This window comes from Talpa occidentalis, unplaced genomic scaffold, assembly GCF_014898055.3.
Source record: "Talpa occidentalis isolate TD23 unplaced genomic scaffold, MPIMG_talOcc4v2.1 talOcc4.17, whole genome shotgun sequence".
In the NCBI taxonomy this organism is placed as follows: Eukaryota; Metazoa; Chordata; class Mammalia; order Eulipotyphla; family Talpidae; genus Talpa; species Talpa occidentalis.
Window position 1 is genome coordinate 8496945 of NW_023601754.1, and position 26133 is coordinate 8523077.

The 26133-nt window shown below is 50.8% G+C and overlaps 1 protein-coding gene across 1 annotated transcript; it reads left to right on the forward strand.

The window, feature by feature from the left end:
• Positions 1-1383: 1383 nt before the first annotated feature.
• Positions 1384-25698, forward strand: LOC119249012 (NEDD4-like E3 ubiquitin-protein ligase WWP2). The gene is made up of 15 exons (XM_037516022.2): positions 1384-1582; positions 7574-7628; positions 10843-10924; positions 11484-11612; positions 11937-12012; positions 12261-12332; positions 12507-12595; positions 14469-14628; positions 15710-15843; positions 16086-16226; positions 16904-17024; positions 18049-18153; positions 19070-19166; positions 19359-19431; positions 19924-25698. The coding sequence occupies exons 1-15, from the start codon at positions 1550-1552 to the stop codon at positions 20021-20023; spliced, it is 1467 nt and encodes a 488-aa protein (XP_037371919.1). The 5' UTR covers positions 1384-1549; the 3' UTR covers positions 20024-25698.
• The last annotated feature ends 435 nt before the right edge of the window (positions 25699-26133 follow it).

Genomic DNA, 26133 nt, shown 5'->3' on the forward strand with positions numbered 1-26133 from the left:
AGGGATATTTGGACATAGAAATGGAAAGTCAAGGACAGGGAGACAACAGAAAAGAAGCCCTCAGGCTGGGTGGTTTACTGACGTCAGCAGGGAGGGAAGAGTTTGGAATGATGGTGTGGTTTCATCCAGGCTGGAGAACTGACAGAAACTAGGAAGGACCCAGGTTCATCAGGGAGCTGTGGTGTTGAGTTGATTCCAAAGTGACCCCAGGTCCTGAAGGCAACTTGAGACACACTTCGGGGACTAGGGACTGCATGAGGAGAGGCCATTTTTAGGGAGACTTTGTTCTGTGTATTTTATTTATTTATTTATTTTTTAATAGAGGCATGTTTTATTTATTTGTTTGTTTGTTTGTTTTGTTTATACATGCACTGGGTACAGTCAGAAGTGCGGGAGGGTGAGAGAATTCACCAGAGCCAGAACAGGGAGCAGAGCAGGCAGAAGGACCGAAGTACACTGCTGAGGGGAGTAGCGGGCGGCAGGAGAGGTCTGCGCGCCATGTGGGACCCTCCTCTGGTGGCCGGGGAGCAGCTGGGGATCAAACCGGCGCCGCAGAGGCTGCGGGCAGCTTCGCAACCCAGCGCTCAACCACTGTGCCACCGGGGAGGCCCCCTATGTGTATTTTAGAACCCACTTGGGAAAGATCCCTTCCTCACTGAAGATAATATGAAGTCCTGCTGTTATTTGAATCAACTCTTCTTCTCTTGATCATGCAGCATGTTTTTACTGCCATCTTAGAACAGGATAATTTTGGTTGCAAATAACAAAAATTGGGATGCAGATTGGCTTAAATAACCAGGAGAATTTACTGGCTCATGTAACTGGAAATTCTAGACATAGATCCTAGTTTCAAGTGAAGCCTGATCTGGTAGCCTAATACTATCACCAAGGGGCTGGCTTTTGTTTCATTCTTTTGCCCTGCCATCTACTGGGTTAACTTAATATTATATTTGGGTCCAGGATGGCAGTCAGTGGTTCTCAGGACTGCCTGCACTCTCAGTCATATTTCCCAGAATTCTTAGGGTAAGTCCTGAGATGCACTGTGATTGGTCCAGCAGAGATCACATACCCTTTGGTCCATTAGTCACTGTTCACTTCTGGGATTGAGAGTAGAGTCAGCTTCCCCAGAATCAGATGGATCCCTTTAGTGAAAATCAGGAGTTAATGATAAGAAGGGATTGGTTGTTGCACAGGCAACCACAAATGTCTGCTGTTTTCACCTGAGTCCCAGAAGCCTCCCTGACTGGCCTGCTTGACTTTCCCTCCCTGGAGCAGCCAACCTCCCATGCCAAACACCATAGTTTACCTGCCCTCAGCCCCTCCTTGCTGGCCATCCTGACAATTCTCTAGAATTTGAGGGTGGGAATGGAGTGGTCGCTATATTCATTCCGAGTTTCTTGTTTTCAGCTGGGAGAAACGCACAGACCCGCGAGGCAGGTTTTACTATGTGGACCACAACACTCGGACCACCACTTGGCAGCGTCCCACCGCTGAGTACGTTCGCAACTATGAGCAGTGGCAGTCACAGCGCAATCAGCTCCAGGGTGCCATGCAACACTTCAGCCAAAGATTCCTCTACCAGGTGAGAGGCCAGGGCTTGCCACCAGGGAGGGGAGCCTTCTGGTCCTCTATATTGCACAACCTCACACATCCTCTGTCTGTTTGGGGAGCAGGGAAGATGGTGGCTTGACATGTCAGTGTTGTGACCCTGGAGATTTTTATTCATCACAGTAAAATTCCACAGCTTCTAACTTGCTGATGCCATGTCCAGCCTTGGGGTGTTAGGACTCTATGTCTGAAGCAGAATTCACTATTTTTCTTCCAAGACTGGATTTCTCTTCTGACCCCTCCCTCTAGGTCCATTCACCCTGACTTGAAACTTGAAGGTCAGCTGTCACCTCCCCCTACCTCACCATTTTGAATTAGTCACCCATCTCCACTTTCCATTGCTGCTGCTGTTTTTCTTTAGATCTGCATGATTTGAGAGATTCTCAGGATCTTTAAAGGGAGCTTTAAAGTTCATGTCAGTCAGAGTTTGGTGAACTATTGCCTAGGGGCCAAACCAGCCTGTGGCTGGCTTTGTAAATAAAATTATATTGGCACATGCTGAAGTTTAGGTATGGACTCTGGTTGCTCTCACTACTGTGGCAGAGTTGAGTAGTTACAGCAGAAACCAGATGACCCAAAAGCCTGAAATATTTACCATCTAGCCCTTTACAGAAAAGCAATATTGATTCTCTGTCTAGGTCAACCTCCTTTCTGCTCCTGATTTCTCCGGGCCGCTCCCAATAATTAGGGCAACCTCTGTTCTCTTTTGCTGACCTTCATTTCCCTCTCATCTGTGCTGCCTGTTGCCACCAGAACAACCTTAAGATTTCACCTTTTTTTTTTTAAAATCACTGTTCAGAGTCTGAGGAAGGGGGGCTTTGCCCTACGCTTTTCACCGGCATTTTTATCACTGGCTCACAGATTTCTGTGTTCATTACCTGCAGACATACACTTTCTGGATCAGTATTCATGGTCCCAAATTAAGGGTGTAATGGTCTCTCATGTGGTGTCCCTTTAGGAACCTTCCCAGTAGCCCCTCTTCCTGAGTCTCTATCCCATGAGAGCTTCTACCTGAGGCTAGTGTACTCCAACCACACAGCTTCTTTGGCCGGAAGAGGTGGGATTCCCATGTTGGAACCCAAGCATTTTCTCATAGCACCTTGCATGTAAACCTTGGGAGCTTCCATAGAACCCACACAGGATGTGGTGTGTTCATAGCTGGAAACTTTTTGAGCTGGTCCATGACGTTGAATTACTGTGTTTAAACAGCATGATTTCTCCTTGAAAGGAACTTTAACCCCACAACCCATTTCTAAATCAAATACTACCTTCATTGGATGCTGAGAAAATCTTTAGTTATGTTTAATTAAGTAGCAGTCATTTTCAGCTTTGCCTTCATTTGTAGCTCCCTCTCTGCTCACCCAAAGTGGGAGCCACACCATCAACCATAAGGCTTAGTGACATCTCCCTTGGCTGGCTTGCTCTTTCTATCTGTGGGGGCTGATCGTTCATCTTACAGTGAGGAAACTGATGAGGCCTCTATTTCCTTAGAATGTATAAACAGGGCCTCCCTGGTGGCGCACGGGGTTAAGATACAACCTGCCCGGCCAGGGAGATACCCACATGGTGCAGCAGACCTCTCCTGACTTGCCCACTGCTCCCCTCAGCAGTGTATTTCAGTCAATCTGCATGTTCTGTTCTCCACTCTGTCTCTGGTGAATCCTCTCACCCCCACCCCACACCTCTGGCCTGTACCCCAGTTCTTTTATGCATAAATAAATAAATCTTTTAAAAAAAGAAAACAAAGTAAAGCAATTTAAAATTTTTTTTAAAAAAGAATGTCTAAACAGAAAGCCATTGGTCACATTAAGTTACCTCCAGTTGGAACACCAGTCAGAGCCCATGTCCTGCCAGACAATCACTGCTCTGCATGGGTGGGATGTCCAGCTCTACAGCCCCTTTCACACATGTCTGACACCGGGGTCCTGGGTTATTTCAAAATTGGATGGCATCTGGTCATTTTCTGTATTTCAGAAATTGTTCCTCCTGAGCTGCACTCAGAGACTTTCCTAGCCATTTTCTTGGGTGGTTGAGGCTGCAAGACTAGAAGATGTGGGCATCTTTGTCCTTTGACTTTGAGACAAGGACACAGTTTCAGAGTCTCCTATACTTTTGTCTCTCTGATTATCCAGTTTCTCAAAATAAAAAAACAAATTCCATTAGGAGAATCCTTTTCTTCCCTACCACACAGCAAGTCAGTTCTGTAGATTGACTGGGTCATTGGGTATGTGAAAGGGAAGATTCTGGAGCTCGTGTCCACTTGGCCTTAGGAACCTTCATCCCTCCCGCCCACCTCCCCCACCTGCTTCTTTCCTTTGAGCTTTATCATCTGGGCCTGAGACATAGAACTTTGACTAGGAGCGTCCCCTAGAAATGAAGTACTGAAGTGATCCTCAGAATACTCTGACGCAAGGTGCTCAGCATGGCTGGGGGCTCAGGAGGGTTCTGGATGGAGGGGATTGTGCCCATTTTCCCATGAAGCAAGACTCGTATTGAAAAATGGTGCAGGGATCTTTCTCGAGTTAGCTTTCAATGTCTCTCTGTTGATTTCCCTCCCCTCTGGATTTGGTCTGCCCCTCTTGTTTGCTATGGTGCCATGTCCTGGTTACAAGTTAGAAGAGTTGCTTTCATAGTTATTTTGGGGTTTGGCGTTGGCCCAGAGTTTGACTCGGAAGACTTAAGAGCTGATGCTCTACCAGCAGCTCCTCCTTCTCCTCCTCCTACTGGGCTGAAACCGAGACCTTGTTCTTCTTCACTACCCTGCAGAGAGCATAAAATGTGGTTCAAATTGGAAACCAAGGGAATCCCAGATCACAGTCTCTGCAGTTTCCTTCTGCTGTCTGCCTGCTGCATCTTGCATCTTTTTCAGTTTCTGTTACTGTTCCCTTATTTCTGACATCTCCCTTTCCTACATGCCCGTGTGCTTTTGTTGCTTCTGGTCACTATGCCCAAAGTGGCGTGTGGCCCCTGCAGTGGCACTTTGCCCTCTCACCCCAAAGAGGCCACCCGGGCTGTGGGCATCATCTGTCACAATGGACCCATCTCCTAGCCCACTGCTGCTTGTGTGGCTCCAGTTCCTTCCCTCCTACTGGGTCCCTCCCGTCACAACTAAAAATGGTAGCCAGCGTCGGCGGGACTGAAGACAAATCATTTGTTGACTCCTACTGTGTGGATGCCAAATGGTGTGGTTGGGAAACAAATGTCTGGTTTCTTGCTTTGCACGGAGCCCCTTGCACTGGAGCCTCAAGCACCTGGCTTTTGTTCTGTGTCCGCTGGGTGCGTCCTATTAAAAAAAAAGGAGCCTGCCTTCCACGCAGTAACCTTTATGCCCTCCCAGAACCTTTCTTGCTCTCGGCAGGATTTGCTAGACATTCTTTATTTCTGAGCTTGTATCTTAAAATATTACTGGAACTAGTGCTTAGTTCCCGAGGGACCTGAGCTCACGTGAGCTCTCTGGTTTGTGGCCTACACCCCAGATCTCCCAACCCCGGGGCAGTTACCGGGAGAATCATCCCCCTTCACGCCTTTCTGTCCCTAGTGCTAAAGGGAACTGTCTTGTCACTGAGTCACCTGCTCATCTGGAATCTCTGCACCAGTCACCTCCACCCCATGCCTCTTTCTTGGTGTATCACTTGGCGGGGCGGGTCTCTCAGTTTAGGGGGGCGTGTGGTAGAAGAGAAGGGACAATTGGCTCTTAGAGCTTCACTTTCCTGTCTGCTGATGTGTAGCTTTTTGTTTTTGTTTTTGTTCACTTTCTGCTCTTATTTTTCAAGTGGTGCTATGTGCCTTAGGGAATAGAGGTTCTACATAGTCAAGTGCTATGCTCGAACCATAAGAGGTCAGATTGCACTGACTCCGTTTCATGTGTTGCTGTGGATCTGTCTCTGGTCTCCTCTCTCTCCCTCTCTCCCTCTTCTCTCTCCTGTGACCTTTAAAAAAAAAAAAGTCAAGGATTGCTTTTTTGTTTCTATTTTTGATGTCCGGAGGCTGTGAGTAGAGACCTTCTGGTGTGCTTACAGAGTTAAGCAAAAGATGACTGTAAGGCCCGTGGAAACCCAGTAGGTATCAGTTGGGAGTCAAGTTCCCCTTAGAGCCTCTGAGTGCTACATGGATTATCCACTCATCCTGAAAACAGACCTGAAGCAGCAAACGGTTTCTCACCGAATGCTCCTTCCTTCAGTCTCCTAACCTGACCTTTTCTGTGGTCCTTTCCCTTGGCAAGGTCGCTGCTGGAGTCCTACTTTACCCCTTGCAGCCTATTTGGCGTCTTTATCTGGGGTGCCTGTGTGCTGCCCACAGTGGGCTCTTCCTTCCTGTGGCAAATGCATTTACAGCTACTGTACTTACATGTTATCTACGAAACAAAGTTGGAGGAACTTGGCTTGCATGGGGTGAAGTCACAGGAGGCTGCCACCTCCTACCCCCACCACTATGACTTATGTGGATGGGGGAGATTTTTTTCTCGTTCACCATCAGACAAATCTGAATTGTGTTGGTGACTCTGAGCACGTCCTCTAGGTTCACTAATGGGCCCTGAGCGGAGGACACCCAGCTCCCCGCACCTCCGTGCAGCCTCGTTCTGCCTGGGTAGGAGGCCCGTTGCTGAAAGGGGGCTCTGTCCCATCAAGGAACCTATGGTTTTGAGACTTATACATCTTTGTTGGAACTTGCTTTGGAAGAGTTGCTTGTATGCCACCTCGGAAAGAAAGTTTCTGTGTCCTTTCAGTTGGGGTGTGGAGGGAGGGCTGTGAAAGGGGACTCCTGGGCACTTGAGTTCTACCAATGTTTGCTCAAGCCCAGACTGAGCTCCATTCATCCTCTGGCCCATGTGTGGCTCCGCCGCCCCCAGACGGGGCCAGCCCGGCAGCCCCAAGTCTGCATCGAGAACTCGATCCCCTAATGTAACAATTAAATTTTAGTAAGTGAAATAAAAATGCTTGAGCGGGGAAAAAAAGGAGAGAGAGAAATAAAAGAAAAGCGAGTGTAGAACAATACTTGTTTTATTAAACTATGAAAAGTTTTTGACAGCACCCCCCCATCCCAACCCCCACCCCCGCTTCCCTGCAGGATATGAAAAAGCTGGGTTCACTGCAGCCCTTCCCCAGGGACCTCAGGGCAAAATGAGGCTGGGGGTGGGGTGCTCTAATGTAAACAGTGACCCTGAAGGCCTGGAGTCAGCTCCCCCTTCTTTCTCCTGTCTCCCCTTCTCTCTTGCCACCTCGCCCCCAGCCCCACCTCCCCACACAGTAACACACAGAACACTGAACAACTTCAGGTTCAGGCAGGAGGAGAATAAAGGTGCTTTGTGAAGAGAAGCAAAACATTCCTGGGGGAGGTGAGGGGCCCAGGGCATGAATGTGCCCTCAGTCTGGGCTGCTGTCGCACACTGCTGCCTGCCCCCTCTCCCAGCACACCCAGGAGGGAGGTAGGGGGAGGAGGGCCCAGCCCCCAGCCAGGAAGCTCTGGGCGTGGGCAGGGCTTGTGGGAATGATTTCATTGGAAAGGCCTGCGATATTTTTTCCCCTCCCGTGTGTGGTTCTTGGAGAAAGTTGGAGGTGGTGGTGATTTCAGTTGCCTTGGCCGCAGTGAGCAGGAGCTGAGTTGAGCAGAGGTTCCCGGCGGAGCTGACTGGGCTGTCCTGTTCCTGGGCCCTCCTGCCGTGCCCGGCCAGCTTGCTGCAGCTCAGCCCTGGCCCACCTTCTTCAGCGCACCTCTGCCTCCCCCTCGTTCCACCCTTGCCAAAGCGTGTCTGGGCCCGCAGTGTGCAGGGGTCTTTTTCGGTCTTTATTTTTTTTTTTAAAAAGACTTTTAAGAGGAGCAGATGCCACCTGAGGCCCTCCCTGTGTCCTCTGTAAAGTGCGCAAATGTGGAAACGGGTCCTTGTCATTTTTATTTTTATCGATTGGTTTATTTTTAACCAGCAGCTTTTTTAACCTCTGTGTTCTGCTGTGTTTCTTGTGTCTAGTCTTCGAGTACTTCCACTGACCATGATCCACTGGGCCCTCTCCCTCCTGGCTGGGGTAAGTACTGACTTCCTTTTCTGACCCTCAGCTACTGCTCCACCACATTCCACCCTTGTCTCGGTCCTGGTCCCCTGCATGCCATCCTCACTTGTACCCCTCGGTTTCCCATAGGGCTTCTGTGCAGCCCTTTCAGCCGGCACAGCTCCAGGCAATGGAGCTAGAAGGTTGGGGAGGGAATGGAGTCCCCTGCATCCTGGTGGCATTCACCTACCAAAGCAGACGGAGGGGACCCTATGAAAGAAGTCCCCAGGCAGCTCTGGGACTGTGGGGTTTGGGTCCTGACTGTCAAGGGGTCTCCTCTAGTACCCATCCCACACTGACTGAGGCATTTTGATGCTGGCTCACTCCCAGATGCGTTTGTTCCAGGTCTGTGGCTACGGAATTGGAAGGTACCACATTACCCAACCTTTCTTTGCAGCTGAGATGTTGGAGGACTTCAGCCTCACTTTGACTAATGGAAGCCACGTTTTTGTTTGCGACACAGCTAAGAAAGAGGCTAGAAGGAAGCAGATCTGAGCTGAGGGCTGGGTGGTGACCCAAGGACAGTGCGTCGTTGCTAGCGAATAGCACTGTGCTGGGTCCCCCACCCACCCACCCCCGTCTCACTGGGGCAGTCCACCTCCTTGGTGTGATCTGTCAGTTATAAGTTAGAGGAGTAGATATCTAGGACTTGGGGATCACTGGACTTGGAGAGGCTCAGCGCATTTTCAGCTCTGAGATGGCTCAGGGTTTTGTTTGGTATGGCGAGAGTCCCTGGGAGCAAAGGTGGGCCGTTTGTGCTGGAATCAGCATGTGCTGGGTTGAGTTTATTGGTTAGGCCAGCAGAAGACAGTAAACGTCGGTTTGGTGGTGTTCACGGAGTGTATTAAATAGGGAGGGTTGTGTTCCCCCACAAATATGGAGAAGGTGACAAGGTTGGGATGAGCATCTGCCTGGAAAGTGCAGTTTTGAGCTGTATTCTCTCAGTGCAGACACCGCTGCTCCTTGGTAGCAATTTATAAGGTTGCATCAAACCCCTTGGGCCCACAGCGCATCACTTAGTGAATTACTCCTGCATTCCAGAGCCCTGGAAGGACTTCCTAGACCTTCTAGGGGGCTATATTAGCAAGGCTTCCATGCTAGGGCATCCCTGATGCACACAGATGATCCACTTGGCCCCCTGAACCCATCAAAGGTCCTCGGTAACTCAGAGATTGACAGCAGGTCAGATGTGAGAGGGTCCAGCCCAGGGTCGCTGTCTGGCAGGGGCTAACTCATCAGAGGAAACAGGAATCTGTCGTACAGTTGGTGCCTGTTGATACGGTGACTCTAGCTCGTGACCTGGCTCTGGAGAGTCAAGTGATTTATTTCTGCACCAGTTCTGTTAAAAGATGCACATCGAGTCAGAGCAGCTTCAGAGACTGAAAAACAGCTCTCAGAAGCCAGGTGTGACATATCTGAGGTGGTAAGAGGCACCGTGGACAAAGCCAGTGTTGTTCATGAATGATCAGGAACATACACACAAACCTGTAATAGTCTGAAACTCAGCAAAACGAATATCCTGGCCGAGGGCCATGGAGCCTTCCTCCTCACAAGTCCCCCAAGCTTTGTAATGGCTTCCCTGTGGCTGTGGCAGGGCACCTCCCCAGGGAGAGTCAAGAGGAAACAGAAAGAGCAGCAAAACCAAAGGCAAATTGCATCACATATGAGCTTGCCGTTGAGTCTACTGTGTTCTGCTCTCTGTTCTGGTGTCCTTTTCTGCTCCTTCAGGAAGAGACCCTGGGGTCTCCCCATGCACTGGCCTGGGGCTCCAGACAACCTCAACTGTAAGATCTAGTTTTCCTCAGCAGCCTGACCCCAGACATGTGGTTGAATGTCCCGCAGTCCATGGGATTTCCCAGTACCCAAACCAGGAAATTGTGTGCAGCAAGGAGTAGCGAGAGCTACTCCCACAGTGAGCTGTACCAGATCTGGGGGCACAGGTCCCAGACAAGCTCCATAGAGCCCCTGGCCAGTAGTTAGAATGGGCTTCGCCTCTGGCAGAGGATAGGCTGAGGACCTAGTTCCAAGTAGAAGCTTCTGGGCTGAGGGGCCTCTACCTCTCAGAACCCTGTCGAGAAACTGAACCTTTGTGGGATGGTCCTACAGCTCTTCTGAGATGGTGGGGACTCTGGAGCAACCCTGGGCAAATCCTTTCCTTCCTTTTCCTTTTGTCTGTGTTTCTAAAATTTCCATTGAGTAATGGACACCAGGTAAGGTAGAGTAGCCAATACCCTGGGTTGATATTGGGAAGGGTACAGCTTGATATTTGAAGGGGAGGGCTCTGGGCACCCCAGTTCTGTTCCTCTCAGCCTTTAGTCTCCCTGCAGCTCTAGAAGTGATTGTTTCTTTCATTCTGCCCTTCACTGTAGAAGGGGGGCCATTCTCATCATTTGTTTTCAGATCAGAGACGGGTTTGAAGGCTCAGAAACTTCCTGGGTTCCTCTGCCTGGTTTGGAGCCTTGCTCTCCATTTTGCCTACTGTCCATCTGGAGCTGATGATTCCCTTCTGTGGGGTGTTGTAAGAGTCCTCAAACTTGGGCCTTTATTTGCTTGTGCGTAACACAAAAGTTTGGCTGGGTTATAAGAGATCTATAATACAACATTGCCTTTAAGCAGGAGAAGAGAAGGTAAAAGGTAACACAAGGCTTGGTGCAGAGCACTGATAGAGTGGTATGAAGTCAAATGTGGCCCCTCACCAACCCCTCACCAATGACACCGCCTATGCGATGGACGCCTGGCTTGGCTGCATCCAGTGGATGGAGTTGTTGCAGAACCAGAGACCAGCCGTGATGGACTGGGGTGGGGACCAGGGCTGAGGGGCAGCTGGCGATCCCTCCACTGTGCAGCTGGATGCAATTAAGCCTCTGGTTTCAGCTGGTCTGCTCCCAATGTGTCACCATACCGCCCCCTTCCCTGCAGCTAACCGACCAAGCAACCATCCAGCCATCCAAAGACAGTGCTTGATTTCCAGTTGGAAATGGACAATCCCTCCCCCTCCCCAGCAGGGAAAGATTCTCTTTTTGTCTTTTGTGCCATTGACAGATGTTGAGCCAGGCATTTACCAGTTAAACTTCTGTAGCAGTATGGGAATGGGCAGAAATTCAGACCCTGCACTCAGGAAGCAGGAGCCAGAGGGGAGAGGACAAGGTCTCAGTCTGATTGTCCCCTTTTCTTTCTTCTTACCTGGCAGAGAAGAGACAGGACAATGGACGGGTGTATTACGTGAACCACAACACACGCACTACCCAGTGGGAGGACCCTCGGACTCAGGGGTAAGGACTGGGGTGGGGAGGCCCTGGGCCCTGTGCAGCTCCAACCTTGGCAGAGTAGCATTGAATTGGCTGGTAGTCTGGGACCTTCAGCCACGCACGTGTTTTCTGAGATCCTCATGATAATGAACTTGAAAGTGATCCCTTAAGTGAGCCTTCCTGGTGGATGGAGGGTGGCCTGGCTGATGTTCTCCATCTGGCCGATTGTGCAGGCTGCTGCTGCTAACACCACCTCAGAAAGGTTGAGGGACACCCTCAACACTGTACCAACCACCCCTCAAGAAGCAAGTCAAGGACTGGGGCACATGGTGCCCGAAGATTGCTGGTGGCTACTCAGGCCATGGCCAGGGCTACCTCTCTGTGGCCTCATGAAAGTAAATGATTTCTCTCTGCTACACACCTGTTCTGAGGACTCAGGCACATTTTCTCAAACACCACCTACAAGACTCTGCTGGGCCTGGATGAAATTAGAGAGGAAATGGCACTATGGCGTCCCCAGCCTCTTAAACATTGAGGCCCAAAAGGTGAGGCCAGCCCTAAACCACTCTTTTCCTGTTTCCAGGATGATCCAGGAGCCTGCTCTGCCCCCAGGGTGGGAGATGAAATACACCAATGAGGGGGTGCGCTACTTCGTGGACCACAATACCCGCACGACCACCTTTAAGGACCCTCGGCCCGGGTTTGAGTCTGGGTAAGGAGGGCCTGTCCATGTCAGCTACTCTTACTGCCCTCTAGTGGCCAATTTCAATGTCCTTAGCGGGGATGGGAGGGCAGGGTCTGGTTTTTCAGAACAACACTAGTGGTCTTTCTCTAAGAGCAAGAGGTCTGGCTTCATCTCTAGTTTTTCTTTTTACTCCTCCATTCTGAAGAAGATCTTCCTGGCAGTCCCCTTCTTTTTATATCTTACTTTGCTCACCTTTAGGCAAACATAGCCTCAGCCTTCCTTAGGGCTAAAAAGATAATGTTGCTGATTTCTGAGAAATCCCAGATTCCAGACCATCTTTGCTCTTCCTAGGACGAAGCAGGGTTCCCCCGGTGCCTATGACAGAAGTTTTCGGTGGAAGTATCACCAGTTCCGTTTCCTCTGCCATGTGAGTTCTGGTGCTGGGACCTCCAGGCCAGCAGCAGGAATACCTGTGTCTTAGGTGGGGGCAGGTCACTGTCTCATCCCAAGAAGTTGTCTGACATTGTCTCCAGGAAGTCAGCTTCCATTGCTAGGGGGCCAGGCTCTCCCCTACAGCCCAGGGGAAGGGGAAACCTGTTCAGCCAGATACGAGACCAGACCATATAGTTTCCATGATGGCCCTAATTTGAGGTTATTGTTTTCTTTTCTTTTTAGTCCAATGCCCTCCCCAGCCACGTGAAGATCAGTGTTTCCAGGCAGACGCTTTTTGAGGATTCTTTCCAACAGGTTAGAGAATAATCAATGGTGTCTAAGACCAGGGGACAGGCACATGTTGCCCCTCACCACCCTGTCTTCTGTTAAGCAGCCTGTTAAGTCTACAAGTCAAGTTCCCAAGGTGCGAGCCCCCAGCCCGCATGGCAGGGAGAGTGACAGGCTGGGCACCGCACTCTCTCTCCCTAGATCATGAACATGAAACCCTACGACCTGCGCCGGCGGCTCTACATCATCATGCGCGGCGAGGAGGGCCTGGACTACGGGGGCATCGCCAGGTGAGCTTGGTGCCCCTGGCAGGCTTTACTGCACCCCATGTCCCCAGGCTGCAGGGCCCAGGCTAGAGAGCTGCCTCCCCTTTGCTCAGACTGGCTCCCAGAGCTCTTATGCATGTGTAGGAGCAGGCCCAGGCTAGGCCAGTCCAATGGGCGTGGGAGCAGGGTCCTGGGGCTCCCTGCATTAACCCTTTTGTTGTTGGGTCACAGGGAGGTGGGGAGCGGAGTGGGACTCCTGGATCCAGGACTCAGGACAGTAACTCTTTGACTACCCAATAAGTCACCATTTCTATACTTTAACCAGCCCTCTGTGCCAGCGGGCAGTGGCTAAATATTGGTGCCATGTGCTTGTGTGTTATAATCAACCCTGAGCTTCTCTCCATCCTGAGGTAGCCAGGGCAGTTTAAGCCGGGTGTCTCAGTGTGGACCTGATATGTGTCAGCTGCGTCTGCATCCCTAGGGCCTTGCCATCAGTACTCGGCTACAGGTCACATGCGCACATGGTCAGTAAAGTGAAAATGGCTAATGTAACCCTAAAAGAGCCCACAGCCTTGTCTTACTCACCCCAGTCCACCTATAAAAGTTAACAGACTCTGGCAAAACATTGCCTTGGACAGTGGGCCCCAAGGGCCGTAGCAGAGGGAAGGAGCATCGTGGCCTGAAGTGACTGCTGAGCTCGCTGACATTCATGGTGTGGGGACATCTTCTCGCTTGGTGTCGGGTTAACTTGCTTCTGGTCTTCTGTTCGCTGGTGGCATGGTCCTCTGTGTTGACCCCTGTGGACCCATTGCTCTTTTTTTTCCTGTGGTGACCTCCTCTCCAGGCTCTGCTTGGTGGGCTTCTGGTGTGGCTCCCGCCTTGTGTGTGTCTGTCTCTCTGTGTCCTGCCAGTGGTTTTACCCTATGGTAGGTTACGTCATGCTGTTCTACCACAGGGTAGAACCACGGACAGGATACCGGGGCACCCTCTGCATCGAAGGACTCCTCATCTGCCCGGCAACAGACAGCCCAGCAGCCAGGGACTGGCCCCCTGGGGACATCCCCACGCTGGTTTAGCTCAAGCCTGAAAGGAGCCTGCATTCTGGCTTGAGACTTGTAAATAGGGTGCAAAGAGATGCTAGGGTGTGGGTGTTGGTTCAGATGAACGCACAGATGTATGGGAAAAGATGTTGATGGTGGGGGGGGGGATGTGCAAAGGAACTGAGATATAGCTGGTGGGACAGAGGGAGTGAGGTTTATAGTCTAGAGGCAGCATGGGTTACAGTTTACTAACCATGAGTTAGCAACCTGCACCCATGGATTCTTACTGCACTGCCTACTCTGGTCGGGTGGTAGCAGTGTGGCTGCTGTTCATATGGCACCTTTGCATGATTTAGAAAAAGGTGACTTTTTCTCAAGAGACTTCTGTGTCTTAGAAAAGGGTCATGGTAGCTTGGGTTTATCAGAAAAACAAACCAGCCTAGCTTGACTGCTGTTTGCAGGAAAATTATTGTAATGAACATCCACGTCTAGATATTTTAACATGGTGCCCTTGTGCGGTGCTTAGCCTACACAACTGTGCCTGGTGGACCTGGGGTGCAAGGACCCCTTTGCCATTAGATACTTGGCATCCTGGCTGTAAAGTCCTGGGAGCCAGCACATACACACTTTACTTTTCCTCAGCATCATCCTCAAGTACAATTGTTGTTGTCCTGGCTTCTCCCAGGTCTGACTCTGTTCCACTCACATGCCAGCTGTCATGATTCCATGGAGTTGGACTTCCTGGGACATGCGTCTGCAGTGCAGTCTAGCTGAAGTAGGACAGAGGAGGAGAGAGCAAACCTCCCTTATAGGTGTGCAGGGAGGGGTCATGAGTCTTTTTTTTTCTTCTCTCACAGAGAGTGGTTTTTCCTCCTATCCCACGAGGTGCTCAACCCCATGTATTGTTTATTTGAATACGCCGGGAAGAACAATTACTGCCTACAGATCAACCCCGCCTCCTCCATCAACCCCGACCACCTCACCTACTTCCGCTTTATTGGCAGGTTCATCGCCATGGTAAGATTCATGGCCATGAGACCTCCGGGCAGGCTGCAGCTCAGGAGGCCAGACTGCACACCCATAGTAGTGCCGCCAACCACTGCCCCCCTCAGAGCCCCACCCTCCTCCTCACAGAATTCCTGACCCAAAGGCAAAGAACTAGATAGTTTGGTCCATTCTCAGTGACCACCCTGGGGCCCTTAAGAGGGTTTTCTTGGCAGGCTAGTCCTGTGAAAACCGAGGGACCCTAACAGCTCACAATGGCCCTGTAGAGGGTGTTGGGATGTAAGGACTGAGCACAACCTTAATTGGCCACTTGCTGCCCGTCTCTGGGGGGAGGGGGCACCACCTTCTGTTAGAAGCTGCAGGTGGGAGCATTTGGGAGTATTGAGAAACAGAGTTGGGAAGGGGAGCCCATGGGAGCCATATTAGGTGAGATGTTTCACTGCTTACTGTCCTTTGCTTCTCCCTGACTTCCGAAGTTCAGGACGACCCAAGAGCCCATTACTAAATATGTCCCTGCCCATCGTCTGGAAGTTCTTGGCCAGAGTGCTGGCCTCAGGAAGTGGGCACATTCCTCCCAGACCTAGAGACCCGCCCGGCCCAGCAGCCGACAGGACAGACTAGTAAAACCCTAGACTATTACTCACCATTGGGCCGCCAGCTCTTGCCGTCACTGGCGTCTGCATTATTTTTGGCTGCCTCTGCTGCCCAGTGCTGAGCATCAGTGAGTCAGGGCTGCCACCTTGAGCTATACTGGATGAGTCCCCTCTGTCAGATCGAGGCAGATCTCTGCCAGAACAGGGAGCTGGCAGGGGGCTTGCTGGGCAGGCTAGTGGCTCAGGGTGGGCTCCTGAGCAGACCCGCCCTGTGGTCTGCAGATGTGACGAACATGCCTTCCGAGGTCTCAGTCAGGACAAAGAGTATTGCTTATTTCCCAGATGTTCCTTTGGGGCCCCTGAGGCAGCTGGATGCTCAGGTGTATTGGGAACGGCAGAGAGGTAGCAGTAGCCAGATTTGATCTGGAGCAGCCAAGAGCCTACTTGAAAAATATCCTGGGAAGACCAAAACCTCTTTGCCATTTCTTTGTCTTCCTCAGGCCCTGTACCATGGAAAATTCATTGACACGGGCTTCACCCTCCCTTTCTACAAGCGAATGCTCAACAAGAGACCAACCCTGAAAGACTTGGAATCCATCGACCCCGAGTTCTATAACTCCATCGTCTGGATCAAGTGAGCCCCTGCCCTTGTTCCACGCAGGAGGAGGGGTCTCTGGTTGGGGAGAAGCTACTGCTGGCCTTCTCTGCCAGAGTGACCGCTGTAGGTCCCCCTGGAAGGGTTCTCACTCAGGGAGAGGGCCTGTGCCTCTGTTTCCATTCTAGGGCCCCTGTGAGTTCTCCTGTTTCCCTGAAAATAAGTGATGGAGCAGGGTTAAGGGAAGACCCATCATCCCTCTTCGTCTCTCCTGCCCCTAGAGAGAACAGCCTAGAAGAGTGTGGCCTGGAGCTGTACTTCATCCAGGACATGGAGATCCTGGGCAAGGTGACCACCCACGAGCTGAAGGAAGGTGGTGAGAGCATCCGAGTAACAGAGGAGAATAAGGAAGAATACATCATGTGAGTCTCCTGTGGGAATGAAGGGTGGGGAGAGGGGAGTAGAGACATAGCCTGTGGCAAAGAAGGGGTTTTCCGCTCTTGTCTCTGGGGTATCCAGGCATTGCCTCCAGGTCACAGGATTGCAAGAACCCGCCCCCCCCCATTTTGCATAGGCCCGAGGTGGCTACCGTGACAGTCACATACTGAGCTGCGTTGAGGGCACTGAGCCCTGACCCTCTGTTCCCGGCTCTTGGTTGTTCTTCTTTCCCCATGTGGTAGACTTCAAGACTGCGGGACTGAATTTCTTTGAAGAAGCTTGAAATTTCGCCATCTCCCTCTCCTTTCCCCTAACGGAAGGATTTTGGTGTCCTGTTTGTTTAAATGCACCATTTCACATGTATTTGTGCCTTCATTTGCCTGTATGTGCTTTTGTGTCTCTCGGTTTGTTCTCTTTAGTCTCCGCGGGTCTGTGGTCCAGTCAGCAGTGGTGGGAGGAGGAGGAGACGATAGAGCTGGGTTCAGATTCAGGTGTCCTGGGGATACTGTGAGGTCGGGCAGGCCTGGATCCCCCAGTCAACAGGGTCTTGTGGGCCAGAGGTCTGCTTTCCGCAGGTTCCTTGCTGCTGCACCCACTGCCCGAGCTACGCCTGAGCAGGGCCTCTCAGGTGCCGCTGACAGACAGCCCATCTTGGTTTTAGGCTGCTGACCGATTGGCGCTTCACCCGGGGCGTGGAAGAGCAGACCAAAGCCTTCCTGGACGGCTTCAATGAAGTCGCTCCCCTGGAGTGGTTGCGCTACTTCGATGAGAAAGAACTGGAGGTGAGAACCCAGGTTGTGTGGGCCCTGGTTCTGTGGGTGCCTGCATCTGCCCTTCCCTGGCAGCCTTGTTTGGAGGTCTCCACGGTCAAGGCCCGTGTAACTCATGTAATTAAAACTGTCGACAAAAACTGGAGAAAATATTTTTGTTGTTGCTTTTGTTTTTGTTTTTATTTTTATTTTTTTAATTTTTAATTTTTTTTATTTGCTTCCCCCCACCCCTCAGGTTGAGTCCCCATAGAATTTCCTTCCCGTGCACCATCACCACAATCTCCTGTGCTCCTCCCTCCCTCCCTCTGATCCCTCTCCCTCCTCCTCCCCTGCAAGCTGTCTCTGATTTGTAATTGTCTGTTTTTGCTTTGTTGTGTTTTGTACTGTTATTATTATTATTTTTTTTACACTGATGTCTTATTTGGTTCCCCTGTATTCCTGCTATAAGTGAACCCATCCGATATTTTTCTTTTCCCTTCTGGCTTTTTTCATTGAGCGTGATTCCTTCTAGCTCCATCCACGTTGCTGCGAACGGCATGAGTTTATCTTTTTTGATTGCTACATAATATTCCATTGTGTATATATGCCACATCTTCTTGATCCAGTCATCTATTTTTGGGCATTTGGGTTGTTTCCAGGTTTTACCTATCGTAAATAGCACTGCAATAAACACAGGTGTACAGGCATTCTTTTGAATCAATGTTTTTGTGTCCTTTGGGTAGATCCCTAGGAGTGGAATTGCTGGGTCGTATGGTAGCTCCATTTTTAGTAGACTGAGCAACCTCCAGACAGCTTTCCATAGTGGTTGGACCAGTTTGCACTCCCACCAGCAACGCAGGAGAGTTCCTTTTTTACCACATCCTCGCCAACATTTGTTGTTGCTTGTTTTTTTGATATGTGCCATTCTCACTGGTGTAAGGTGGTATCTCAGTGTGGTTTTGATTTGAACCGGAGAAAATATTTGAGACAATTTCATCTGATAGCCAGCAAAGGAGGCGGTGGGGGCTGCCGGGTGCTGACATCCTCCCCTCTGCAGCTGATGCTGTGCGGCATGCAGGAGATAGACATGAGCGACTGGCAGAAGAACACCATCTACCGGCACTACACCAAAAACAGCAAACAGATCCAGTGGTTCTGGCAGGTGGGTCTGTGAACTGGTCCCGCCACGGTCAGGGCCAGTGTCTGGCGAGGGTCTTTCGAGTAGTCCCCCTGGGGGAATGAGACCTCAAGCTCAAGGACGCTTATTGTGTTGTCACCTCCCTCACCTTTGATACTCTGTCCTCACCTCTCCAATTTGCCAGAGATGAGGAGGCACCCAGTCTTGGAGTGAATGGAGCTATGGCAGCCATATGCGGCCCTAGCACATTTGCCCACAGGTGCAGTGTTCAGCCTGGGACCAGCACAGAACACGTGTTGGGTGGGGCTAGGGGTGCTGGGCTGTAGGCTGTCAGTCCTGGGGTTTCCTTCCCGTCACCAGAGAGCATGTGCTTGACTGGAGAGAACCCAAATTGGCTCGTTATCCTGGGTATAGTGGATCAATTGATTCCTTTGTGTGTGGGGGTTTGTTGCTGTTGTCCTTGCACGCTGCAGCTCCCATATGAAAGAATAAATACAGGTGAATTTTTTGTGGAGGTGAAATTCACATACCAGAAAATTGCCCACGTTAAGCTTTTTAGGGTGTACAGTTCAGCAGCTTTCCCCAGTGTTGAGCAGCTGTCACCCCATCTAGTTCCAGAACTTCACATCTTCCCAAGAAGCCCCTTACCCATTAGCAGTCACTGCCATCCTTAGGATTCTTAGAGCAGCACTTGCGTGTCAGGAGGAGAGTGCCTGGCCTCAGATGTCTGCAAGTGGATGGGAATGTTCTGCAAATACAGGTTCCCAGAGAGAGAGGTTTGGCGTTTCCCAGGATGGTGGCCATCCCCCTCCCTCTCCCCCAACCTGGGCTCTGTGTTTGCAGCCCCAAAGAGGGGCTCTGGCTGGCCAGAGAGTTACAGGTCAGGCCGAAGTGCCAGGCTGGGTGGGTGCTGGCCTCTCCCTGACTCTCAGACTTCCAGGTGGTGAAGGAGATGGACAACGAGAAGAGGATCCGGCTGCTCCAGTTTGTTACGGGGACCTGCCGCCTGCCTGTGGGGGGGTTTGCTGAACTCATTGGTAGGTTTCCCCTCGTCTTGCTGGTGCCCTTGGGTGGGGGTGAGGACAGCACAAACAGGGGCCCACCCTGCTATCTTCCTGGCAGCAAGTGGTAGGGGGAAAGCTGGAGCCCCATCTGTGGGTGAGCTAGAGGATCCTGCCTCAGGAAGGGGCCTTTCTGTTATCTATGGTGCATTTTTTTCTGGAAACCAGGCAGCAACGGACCACAGAAGTTTTGCATCGACAAGGTTGGCAAGGAAACCTGGCTGCCCAGAAGCCACACCTGGTGAGCCCACCGATTTCAGTGGCAGGGGGCCAGAGCCTCCCAGACTAGATCTGCCTCAAAGGGCAGCTCAGTGGGTGGCGGCCTTGGGGTCTTGACTCCCTTTTGCGTAGCCCTGGGGTGTTGGGGTGAGTCCAGGAGCTGTACTTTGCTGGTGCCTCCTCTGCCTGGGCCTCTGATCTTTCGAGTGTTGTGGCAGCTATTACGTGCCCTGACACCTTACAAAGCATTCGGTATTGAAACACTTCTGTTCCTGCCCAATTCCCCATTTACCCAGCTGCCTGCCTCCACCCCAAGCCCTGGCACAGTTCAGGGACCTGGAGTGTTAAGGCCTGACACAGCCTGGGCCCTAGAAGACCCTGCTCTTGCCTCTGGCCACCTGGTGTCCAGTAAGGTGGAGCCACAGTCCTTGCACTCTCTTGAGGCCCTGTGGCTGGGTGGGGCTCTCAGAGCCTGAGCTCCCAATCCGACTGCTCTCTTCTCCTCCCTGCACAGTTTCAACCGTCTGGATCTCCCACCATACAAGAGCTACGAACAGCTGAAGGAGAAGCTGCTCTACGCCATTGAGGAGACTGAGGGCTTTGGACAAGAGTAACTGAGGCTACCACCTCCCTCATCCCCCAGCGCACATGTAGTCCTTCCTGCCCGAGAGGCCGCTGGCCATGCAGCCCCCTGGGGGGCCCTCACGGAGGGTGGCTCTGTGTGGGACCATGCTGTCTTCATACCGGCGACAGCAGAGCCTGACCTCAGGAGGCCCTGCCGCCCCCACTGTCCTCCCCACTGGTGGCAATCTGGAATAAAGCCCCCTGGTCCCCTTTGGCCCCAACAGCCCTTGCAAAGTCTGGAGGGCTGACCTCTGCAAATGTCATCCTTTCCCCTCAGACCAACCCTAGGCATGTGTGAGGGCGCAGGGGAGGGTGTCCACTGCCAAAGGTCTACAGTGGAAGCCCTGGGCCTCACAGGCTACCTAGGAAAGAGGGAGCACAGCCTCCTGTTCTGGGCTGAGAAGGCCCACACTTTGCCAGTAAAAGAGGTTCTGTTTTAACTAGAACTTTCTAAGTGATCTGTATAAAAGGAATATCTGAGGGGAGAGAACCATTTCCCTCCTCCTGCCTGGCAGGCACCGTGGAGGGAGCTGAGCCACAAGACCCTCCCCACTCATTGCTGCCAGTGAGATCTTCCCAGCAAACACAGGATTGTACCAATGGCTTAGGTGTTCATGGGATGGAAACAGCCACCTCCCTCAGGCTTTCTTTTTCCCTTTGACATAAACTTGAAGCATTTCTTGTGTAGGGTTACTCTTTGTTTCGTCGTTGGTATGCTGCTGTTACTTTCTCTCAAGGAGCCAGGACACCAGGGGTTGCTGGGACCTTGAGGAGACCCAGCACCTTTGGTCTGAGAATTTCCTCTTGGGAATCTGCTTTGCAGGTCTGAGCTCAGGCAGACCCAATGCAGCGTCACCCAATGCAGCCTGATTCCTGAGCCTCGCTGGAGAGGGAAGGGGGTGGTGTGTCCAGTGACACCCAACCTCGTGACCTCCAAAAGAAGAGTTCCCTTTGCTAGATATGGTCACCCAGGCAGCCCCACGTGATGGGTTATATGGGGCTGAACCTCTCTCCCGCCAGCCCCTGAGCTCCGGGCAGACCTACTAGTCTCTGGTGGAGAAGCAGTGTGTCCCAGTCACCATGGAGTTGCCAGGTTCTGGCAACAGATGGAACTGAGCCAGGACCCTAGGCATGCCTTTGGACCGTCACAGCCTTCTAAGGACAGTCTCGTGTTCCTGCTCCTCGTCCTCCCCACCCTGGGCCTGTGGAGGGACAGCTGTGCCTGCTTTGTTGTATGTGCTGATTTGGGTGGCTCTGCTCACTGAAGCACCATTTTTCTTCCCTCCAGTTGTTTGTTGTGCTTCTCTGCAGCTTTCCACCACGTCAGGGGAGTCGGGGTATGAGCTACCATGTGGGGATTTGGAGGCCCCAGGCTCATGGGTGTTCAGAATGTGTGTGTTTGTGTGTACATACATGTATATAACTGGGGTGTCTGTATGGAATGCCCTCTGGTAGCTCCCAGCTGGTCACCAGATTGTTTTGTAATGCCCATCCCCTCGCCTTGGTATTGCCAGTTTCTTGTGCAATAAACAATCAGTAGCTATGGGTGGTGTTGGCGTGAATGTCTACAAGTCCACCAGCCTCCAAAGCAGAAGCTCTGGTCCACACAGGCCTTCCAGGCCGGGACAAAGGCAGAGGCTCCATGACTTTGCTGGTTGGGAGAAGCATGGGCATCCTTTACGGACTCGCATTTCTGATGGCGCCTTCCATTCTCAGTCATTTGCCTCACTGCTCTCTTTCCACACGTGCGGTGCCCCTAGCAGGCCTGGTTTCTGTGAGTAGCTGCTGTGTGGCTAGTACACGAATGGTTGTGGCCTCAGGGTGGCTTCGGAAGCCAGCTCCCCAGAACTGTGGTCATTGTAGAAAATTTTGAGGTTTCTCAAGTTCTGTGATGACAGAGGGACTCCCTGATTGGACTCATGGTCCTACCAGTTTGAAAACTTGAGGGTTCAAAGTTAGCAGAGATCACACTGATGGGCCTTGGTAAACTTGACATGGAAGTGGCCTAATTGATCAAGCATGGCCCTGATTGTGCTTCTTCTTAAAGTGTTCAGCTTAATTCCTCTTTGGCGTTCATTGGCTGAATTCATGACCCTCCACTTCCAAACCCTTTTTTCACCTAATGGGGCAATGCTGTCCTTTGAGACAATGATTGAAAAGAGTCCGCACATTATACAGATGTCTCAAAATAAAATCAGGTAAGACATTTATGTGGAAATGTGCTCCCCACTCTTATCAGAAATAATTGCTGCTCAGTTTGCTATGGTCCTTTTTATGCTGTCTTGTGTGGATACACCAATCATACAGACAAGTACTTTCTAAATCATACAGACAAGTACTTTCTAAATGTTCCCCAGACAACTCTTTTGTCTCATTAAATGAGACACCTTTCCATATTCATCGACACAGGACTAATTGATTCTTTAATTACCGTGTGGTATCTTACATTATAGTTATTCCATCACACATCCATCTCTGACTGTTTGGTCGTGGCTACAAAGCTTTGGTAAATCCCTTTGGGCACATCCTGTGTCTGGTGCTGCTATTTCAGGGGGATACCATCCTGGCAGTCAAGAAGGTTTAAACTTCAAAGATAAGAGGGATCTATAGTGAAAGGTCTCCCTTACTTGTCAGTTCCTTAGCCACCCTGATCACCTTCTACAGGCAGTATTGCTGGTTCCGTTTGGATCCTTCCAGATAGGTCTGAAAATTCCTAGCAGATTCTATAATAACAGGTTTGCCTTCAAAAACACTCTTGTTCCAGCGGCTTTAGCAGTGGACTGGATCGCCGGCCACCCTGCTTTGTGAACTGAGTCCCTGACATCTCCCGTCTGTCTTTCCAGCTCTCTTTTCCCTTTCTACCTTCGAACTCAGGGCATCTGCCCTTTTACACCATCAGCGTTTTTAGTGTTTTAAAACATTTACATTTATTGTATAACCAGAATGAAATCTGTACTCTCTCTGTGTGTTTATTCAAAAAGTCAAAATGCAACAAAAATGTTGACACATCCATGATAATGTAAATACTCTAGGACTGGAGTATCATGCCATACAATTGTCCTCATTCATCCCTTTCTCCCTGGGGGTCCTAATGACTTCTGTGTTACTATAGCCACAACTCCTTCTCTTCCCTACTTTTTGCTCTGAAGTGTTTCAAGCAAAAGTAGATAAGCAGGGAGGCCTCCTACCCATAAGCAGTATAAGTTCCTGATACAAGTAACCAAAGTGACATAGTTGTTTTAGAAGAGCAGATAGGACACTTCAGTACCCAAAGATCCCCATGAGTCTCCTCAGTGTCATCAGACCTCCCTGAGTCTAGAAAGCACAGTCCTGCAACCCCGTGGCCCTTCTTGATTGAGGCTCACATCACCCCTCCAGAAAAACTGATGCTAAAGACCTCTGTACTGGCAGCAGTCTATCTGCCCACCTGTGACTATGCAGGTGCTTCCTTTCACCAACTCTCTTCTTCCACAGGGCAGCAGCCTCCTGCCTGCCTGTGACCTGTAACTGCCGGGGTGTCTCTTCACTGGGCTCCCTCAGCGGAGGCAGCTCCCCTGAAGGCCGCCCACCTGCAACCATGCAGGCCTCTCTCAGAAAACCTGTCCCTTTCAGGGCAGCTTTTCCTGCCTGCTTGTGTCTGTGCAAGTGTCTTTTACTCGTCTATCCCTTTCCCTAATAAACCTGCTCTTCAAATTAAAAAAAACAAAAAAACAACTCTGTACTACCATTTAGAGGAAACTCACAAGTAGACTTTCTTGTTCTTAAGACAAAACATCAACAGGGCCCTTACTACATGGGGAAAATTGAGTCAGTGCCCAAAGTTATGACTTTAGCTCCTTTCCCTAGAGTCTACCCCTTGCACCTAACTTTAAATGTTCTTGGTCCCATGACTCTGAGTTTGGTTCAGGTACGAAAGTCACTTTGCTCTAGTCCGCATCCCATGGGTGAGGCACTAGGCATCTGACTGAGGTAGTAGTTGTATCTTGTGGACGTCATTGTGGAGTCAGAGCTTAACTCCATCTTAGTTGGTCTCTTAGTTGGTCTTAGTTGTTTTGTTTTTGATGCTTGTCACAATTTGGGCCCCTTCTGTTGACTCCTCTCTGGATATCTTTGATGATTGACATGATATTCCGTCCCCAACTTCACTTCTCTTGTCTCCCAGAACTAACTACTGTTCTCCACTAGGGGCCCCGTTTCTTTTCTTTTTTTTAAAGATTTATTTATTTATACATACAAGAGCTGGGGTACAGGCCAGACATGTGGTGGGTGGGTGAGAGGATTCACCAGAGACAGAGTGGGGAGCAGAACAGGCAGACTGACTGAAGTACACTGCTAAGGAGAACAGTGGGTGAGTCAGGAGAGGTCTGCTGCGCCATGTGGGTAGCTCCCTGGTCAGGGATCAAACTCGTGCTGCAGTGGCTGTGGATAGCTTCGTAGGTTGCTTCTTAATCCCTTGCACCACCAGGGAGGCCCAGAGCCCCGGTTCTTGTAAAAGAGTGTTAGGAACCAAAATGTGGGCCCAGTGCATTCATGACTTGATCAACTTCTTTTTTCCCAACACATAGTAGATACACAAGGTATAAAAAAGAGAAAAACAAAAAGACTGGTTTCAAAACAAGGTGATAATTCCATGAGTCAGAAAGAGAACAAAATGTAAAATGTTGAGCAAGATTGAAGTGTAGTTCTTTGGCACCCAGAACCTGGCACAGGTGCCTGGGAGTTCAGCTGCTGTAGGGCCCCAATGACTCAATAAACTCTGGTGTAGACGCTCTGGCCCCTTGTTCCTTCCTGTCTCATGGCAGCAGGCCATGAATATGTAAACTACATCAAATCTGACCTGTCGCCAGACAAGGCACCTGGCTATGACAGAGAGACCTGGCCTAGGGAGAAACTTGTCATGCCAAAGCACCACCCTGGCTCTGGCCTGGATCTGTGCTATTCCTAGGTCACTCCAGGCCAGGGCCCCCCACACTGCTGTTCAAAGATCAAGCTCTAGAATGATGCCCAGCAAGACAGGAGGAGCAGCTGCAAAACCATTAGAAAAGAACACTGAAGGAGAAGGAAGGAAAAGACAACTTCCACAATTTTTGGCCCCCCATATTTCAGAGGGAGACACTTCTGGGAGGTCTCTCATCTGCTGATCTTTACTGTAAGTAGATTAGTTGGCAAATGGGCCTTTTCCCTAGGGTGCTAAATGTCACTGTTCTGGAGTCTTTTCTCTGGGGATGAATGATTTGCTCCCCCACCTGAGGGGCAAAGGCATCTGCTCCAGGTACACCTGCTTGTTGGCCTCCTGGGGACAAGGAACAGAAAGGATGGATGACTGTGAGGCCACTGACTCGGCCTTTTCTCTCCCTATTCAGCCCTGTGCCTATCTCTGGTTCCCCTAGACTTTTGCTCTGATTCAGGTCCCCAAGCTTAGAATTCTTATAGGCCTCTAGTCTCCTGCAGCTGGGAGAGGGGAGGTAACGAGACTGCTTGGGGCTTAGGTAGGACCTGGTGTCCCACCCTCTGTAGAAACTTAACCACCTCCATTTTCAGCCTTCCTGTGTTCCTGCTCCTCCCAAGTATTGAGTCTCTGAGCTGCAGCTGTCTCATTCCTCCTGTGCATCAGCCTTGTCCTGCATCACCCTCTGCAGTGTTGAAAGTTAGCATTGCTGGTCAGTTACATGCCTACACCTGCTTGCTTGCTTGCTTGCTTGCTTGCTTGCTTGCTTCCTTCCTTCCTTCCTTCCTTCCTTCCTTCCTTCCTTCCTTCCTTCCTTTCCTTCTTTCCTCCTTCCTTCCCTCCCTTCTTCCTTCCTTCCTTCCTTCCTTCCTTCTCTTCCTCTCTCTCTCTCTCCCTTCCTTCCTTCTTCCTTCCTCCCTTCCTCCCTTCCTCCCTTCTTCCTCCCTTCCTCCCTTCCCTCCCTTCCCTCCCTTCCTTCCCTTCCTTCCTTTCCCTTTCTTTCCTTTTCTTTCCTTTCTTTCCTTTCTTCCCTTCATACAAGAGCTGGGGCACAGGCCAGAGGTGCTGGGGTAGGGGTGAGAGGATTCACCAGAGACAGAGTGGGGAACAGAACAGGCAGACTGACTGAAATACACTGCCAAGGAGAGCAGC